Source organism: Eucyclogobius newberryi, unplaced genomic scaffold (assembly GCF_026437365.1).
Source record: "Eucyclogobius newberryi isolate DKJ021-1_F unplaced genomic scaffold, fEucNew1.0.hap1 SCAF_2, whole genome shotgun sequence".
In the NCBI taxonomy this organism is placed as follows: Eukaryota; Metazoa; Chordata; class Actinopteri; order Gobiiformes; family Gobiidae; genus Eucyclogobius; species Eucyclogobius newberryi.
In genome coordinates, this window is record NW_027315834.1 from 2950136 (window position 1) to 2956318 (window position 6183).

Consider the following 6183-nt stretch of genomic DNA (forward strand, 5'->3'; position numbering starts at 1 on the left):
GAGGCGCATCAGAGGAGGCGCTGCAGAGGAGGAGCTGCAGAGGAGGAGCTGCAGAGGAGGAGCATCAGAGGAGGAGCATCAGAGGAGGAGCTGCAGAGGAGGAGCATCAGAGGAGGAGCTGCAGAGGAGGAGCATCAGAGGAGGAGCATCAGAGGAGGAGCTGCAGAGGAGGAGCATCAGAGGAGGAGCTGCAGAGGAGGAGCTGCAGAGGAGGAGCATCAGAGGAGGAGCTGCAGAGGAGGAGCAGCAGAGAAGGAGCAGCAGAGGAGGAGCATCAGAGAAGGAGCAGGATCTGGAAAGGTTTTTATGGCGGAATCTTAACAGATGAAGATGGAATGTCTGCGGGGGAACAGGGACAAGGAGGAGGGACAGGAAAACTGTTCTGGAGCACAACAAGCTCCAACAGGAAGTCATTCAGTGAGAAACGAACACAGATACACAAGCACACACACATACACACAAGCACACACACATACACACACACATACACACAAGCACACACACATACACACAAGCACACACACAAGCACACACACATACACACAAGCACACACACATACACACAAGCACACACACAAGCACACACACATACATACAAGCACACACACAAGCACACACACATACATACAAGCACACACACAAGCACACACACATACATACAAGCACACACACAAGCACACACACATACACACAAGCACACACACATACACACAAGCACACACACAAGCACACACACATACATACAAGCACACACACAAGCACACACACATACACACAAGCACACACACAAGCACACACACATACATACAAGCACGCGCGCTGGAGTATTATATATATATATATATATATATATAATGTTATTTATTATATTATTATGTTATTTATTTTTCTATTTTTCCACAAAATAAATTACATGTTATATTATAAACGTGTGTCCTGTTTACATGCACCTTTTTCACATATAGAATACTGGGGAGTTTGTGGGAAAATCAGTGGCTAGATAGAAAATCGGTATCGGAAAAAATCGATTTTGGCAGGTCCGACCTCCTTAAAAAACGGAAATCGGTATCGGCCAAGAATTTTGGAATCGGTGCATCTCTACTAAAGATGGTTGCCAACTGAGCCGGATCAGTTTAATCCGGACTAAACTGATCAAGTGGGAACGCTTTCTCTGGCGGCATCACAAAAGTCTGGAGGCGTGTCATTTTCAAAGGAGCAGAAGTGCTCCTGGACAGGAGGAGGAGCTCACAAACTTCTGCCATTTGACTTCAGATTGCAGGGCTCAGAATAAACCGTATCGCAAACTGCGGCGCAATTTCTCTCAAATGCGATGCATTCGTCAGAAAAAAGTCGCAGCTTTTGTGATAAAAAAAAAATCATGTTCAATTGAAAAAACCAAAGCGTCTAAAAAGCTCTGATCACTCGTCAATCGATCGTCAACAACGACATGACACAATGTAGGAGGAGCCACCGGGAGAGCGGGAGGAGCCACCGGGAGAGCGGGAGGAGCCACCGGGAGAGCGGGAGGAGCCACCGGGAGAGCGGGAGGAGCCACCGGGAGAGCGGGAGGAGCCACCGGGAGAGCGGGAGGAGCCACCGGGAGAGCGGGAGGAGCCACCGGGAGAGCGGGAGGAGCCACCGGGAGAGCGGGAGGAGCCACCGGGAGAGCGGGAGGAGCCACCGGGAGAGCGGGAGGAGCCACCGGGAGAGCGGGTGGAGCCACCGGGAGAGTGGAGGCGACAAGGGGCTTTGACGAGCGCCGCATCTCGCCAATATCTTTATTACACAATAACTATGTGTTACACAGATATGGACGTGAGATTGAGACGCGGCGCTCACATTATACAAAAGTGACCCGGTTCTCACCCGGTTCTCACCCGGTTCTCACCCGGTTCTCACCCGGTTCTCACCCGGTTCTCACTCGGTTCCTCATAAACTCAGCTGTCCTCTCCCCTCCGAGCCTCAGAAACATTCCGTTCTGAATCTCCTCCAGAACTGACCTTTTCTCCATCTTTAACTCCAGAAATCATCTCCAGACTCTAATCACGATCAGTACAACTGCTGCCGAGACCAGGAAGTGAGGGGCCATTTCCAGTGGTGCAAAGAGTTCTGAATATTTGTACTCTAGTAAAAGTACAGTTACATGACTAAAAATGTACCCAATCACAAGTACTGCTGCCAAATCTGTACTTAAGTAAAAGTACACAAGAAAGAACACTACTCAAAGTACAGTTACAAGTTACTTTTTAGCACGGTTTCAGTCTTTGACCAAAACTTAATTAAATAAAAAGGTTTATCAACAATAATTGTAGTTTAAAGGCAATCTGCATATACTTTGAGCTCTGTCCAATCAGAGCAGGCGATGTGTGCACGTTTAGAGAAGCAGAGGGACAATTTTAAAATCAACTAATCACAATTACGAGTACATATTAAAAATCAACATTCAATTCTTGGACCACTATCCGACTACACTCTGGAGTACACGCTGGAGTACACGCAGGAGTACACGCTGGAGCACACGCTGGAGCACACGCTGGAGCACACGCTGGAGTACACGCTGGAGCACACGCTGGAGTACACGCTGGAGCACACGCTGGAGAACACGCTGGAGTACACGCTGGAGTACACGCTGGAGTACACGCTGGAGTACACGCTGGAGTACACGCTGGAGCACACGCTGGAGTACACGCTGGAGCACACGCTGGAGCACACGCTGGAGTACACGCTGGAGTACACGCTGGAGTACACGCTGGAGTACACGCTGGAGCACACGCTGGAGCACACGCAGGAGTACACGCTGGAGTACACGCTGGAGTACACGCTGGAGTACACGCTGGAGTACACGCAGGAGTACACGCAGGAGTACACGCTGGAGTACATGCTGGAGCACACGCTGGAGCACACGCAGGAGCACACGCTGGAGTACACGCTGGAGTACACGCTGGAGTACACGCTGGAGTACACGCAGGAGTACACGCTGGAGTACACGCTGGAGCACACGCTGGAGAACACGCTGGAGTACACGCTGGAGTACACGCTGGAGCACACGCTGGAGAACACGCTGGAGTACACGCTGGAGTACACGCTGGAGTACACGCTGGAGTACACGCAGGAGTACACGCTGGAGTACACGCTGGAGCACACGCTGGAGCACACGCTGGAGCACACGCTGGAGTACACGCAGGAGTACACGCTGGAGTACACGCTGGAGTACACGCTGGAGTACACGCTGGAGTACACGCAGGAGTACACGCTGGAGTACACGCAGGAGTACACGCTGGAGCACACGCTGGAGCACACGCAGGAGCACACGCTGGAGTACACGCAGGAGTACACGCTGGAGCACACGCTGGAGCACACGCTGGAGTACACGCAGGAGTACACGCTGGAGTACACGCTGGAGAACACGCTGGAGTACACGCTGGAGTACACGCAGGAGTACACGCTGGAGTACACGCTGGAGTACACGCTGGAGTACACGCTGGAGCACACGCTGGAGCACACGCTGGAGCACACGCAGGAGTACACGCAGGAGTACACGCTGGAGTACACGCAGGAGTACACGCTGGAGTACACGCTGGAGTACACGCAGGAGTACACGCAGGAGTACACGCTGGAGTACACGCTGGAGTACACGCAGGAGTACACGCTGGAGTACACGCAGGAGTACACGCAGGAGTACACGCAGGAGTACACGCTGGAGTACACGCTGGAGTACACGCTGGAGCACACGCAGGAGTACACGCTGGAGCACACGCTGGAGAACACGCTGGAGTACACGCTGGAGTACACGCAGGAGTACACGCTGGAGTACACGCTGGAGTACACGCTGGAGTACACGCTGGAGCACACGCTGGAGCACACGCTGGAGTACACGCAGGAGTACACGCAGGAGTACACGCTGGAGTACACGCAGGAGTACACGCTGGAGTACACGCTGGAGTACACGCAGGAGTACACGCAGGAGTACACGCTGGAGTACACGCTGGAGTACACGCTGGAGTACACGCAGGAGTACACGCTGGAGTACACGCAGGAGTACACGCAGGAGTACACGCTGGAGTACACGCTGGAGTACACGCAGGAGTACACGCTGGAGTACACGCAGGAGTACACGCAGGAGTACACGCTGGAGTACACGCTGGAGTACACGCAGGAGTACACGCAGGAGTACACGCAGGAGTACACGCAGGAGTACACGCTGGAGTAAACTCAATAAACGTTTATTCGGTAGATTCAGATTTGCTGGGAATTTCTTGGACAGACTGACAGCTAAAGCTTATGTACGCGCCACTGTCCAGGGGCCACTGTCCAGGGGCCACTGTCCAGGGGCCACTGTCCAGGGGCCACTGTCCAGGGGCCACTGTCCAGGGGCCACTGTCCAGGGGCCACTGTCCAGGGGCCACTGTCCAGGGGCCACTGTCCAGGGGCACGCGTGGTCTTTAGGACACAGAGCGAGAGGCGGAAGGTCCCCAGCCCGGGCTAATCATTGACCGTCCCTCAACTTTAGTCTCCGGGCTTCCGCCGCCGCCGCGGAGGCGCGTGCGGGTTGCCAGGCACGCTTCTACAAACACGCGGAAGCGACGAGACTCGAGGCCCGTGGAAGAAGGACTCAAAGCGAGTGTAAAAGCCGTGGGTGCGGGACAGGTGTGAGTCAAAGTAACAAGAGACTCAACTGGAGCCGAGCGCCAAAACCGGCTGGACAAGAATGCAACAAAACGCGTCCCACGCGTGACCACAGGGGACATTCTCCACGTCCCAGGCACAAACAGAGGAACGAAAGGACACTCAACTCAAGAAAAAGTGCGTGACTCTCACCTCGTCCCACTTGATAAACTTCCCTCCTCTCTTCAGCGCCTCGTGCACGGACACGGGTTTGAGCTGCAGTGCGTGGACTCCCGGCTTGGCCCCCGCCATGGCTCGGGACTCCTGCCCCGGCTGCCAACGCCTCGAGCCCGGCTACAGAGAAGAGCACTCCCGCCGCTCAGACTGCGAGATCGATATGGAGCAAGCGAGGGAGGAAGTCAGCTCTCTCCCTCGTGCCCTGCCTCCTTTCCTTCTGCCGAGGAGGCGAGTGAGGCAAGTCGAGCCGAGAACATTAGAACTCAAGTCCGCAGAGGGAACGTCGCTAGTGACACGGCTCTACCGCTTCAGAGTCCTCTTGTCCCGCTTCAGAGTCCTCTTGTCCCGCTTCAGAGTCCTCTTGTCCCGCTCCAGAGTCCTCTTGTCCCGCTTCAGAGTCCTCTTGTCCCGCTTCAGAGTCCTCTTGTCCCGCTCCAGAGTCCTCTTGTCCCGCTTCAGAGTCCTCTTGTCCCGCTTCAGAGTCCTCTTGTCCCGCTTCAGAGTCCTCTTGTCCCGCTTCAGAGTCCTCTTGTCCCGCTCCAGAGTCCTCTTGTCCCGCTTCAGAGTCCTCTTGTCCCGCTTCAGAGTCCTCTTGTCCCGCTTCAGAGTCCTCTTGTCCCGCTTCAGAGTCCTCTCGGAGGCTCTGGTCTGGTCACACTCCCCGAACTTTCTCAACTGTCTGTCCCGTCCCTCCTCCTCCTGCTCCCTGCACCTCCTCCTCCCTCCGTCCTCCCTCCTCCTCCCCCCTCCTCCCTCCGTCCTCCCTCCTCCTCCTCCTCCCTCCCCCTCCTCCCTCCGTCCTCCCTCCTCCTCCTCCCCCTCCCTCCCCCCTCCTCCCTCCTCCTCCTCCTCCTCCCTCCGTCCTCCCTCCTCCTCCCTCCTCCTCCTCCCTCCGTCCTCCCTCCTCCTCCCCCCTCCTCCCTCCGTCCTCCCTCCTCCCTCCGTCCTCCCTCCTCCTCCTCCCTCCGTCCTCCCTCCTCCTCCCTCCTCCTCCTCCCTCCGTCCTCCCTCCTCCTCCTCCTCCCCCCGTCCTCCCTCCTCCTCCTCCCTCCTCCTCCTCACCCCTGCTCCTGCCCCCTCCCTCCTCCCCCCTCCTCACCTGTTTTCTGTGGGAAAAGAGGGATAAAGTGAAGGAGCGCGTGCGTCAGGAGGGGGCGTGGATAAAAGGGCGTGGATAAAGGGGCGTGTTTTGCTCTTCTGACAGAGACACTCGCTTCGAACACATGGGCCACTCACAGATATGTATTTGAGTATTTTTACTTGAAAACGAAGCCGCTTCATGTTTTTTGTGGTCACTTTCCCGCGTTAAGCCTTTGACTCCAACCACAGAGTGTGTTTGTT

General features: G+C 55.4%; 1 protein-coding gene across 1 annotated transcript in view; it reads right to left on the reverse strand.

Moving 5' to 3' along the window:
• plcb3 (phospholipase C, beta 3 (phosphatidylinositol-specific)) overlaps positions 1 to 5091 on the reverse strand; it is a 120089-nt gene extending 114998 nt beyond the window's left edge. Inside the window, exon 1 of the mRNA XM_072453421.1 lies at positions 4819 to 5091. Within this exon, the coding sequence (XP_072309522.1) occupies positions 4819 to 4917 (99 nt within the window). The 5' untranslated portion in view covers positions 4918 to 5091. The remainder of the gene's footprint in view (positions 1 to 4818) is intronic.
• Positions 5092 to 6183: the final 1092 nt, after the last annotated feature.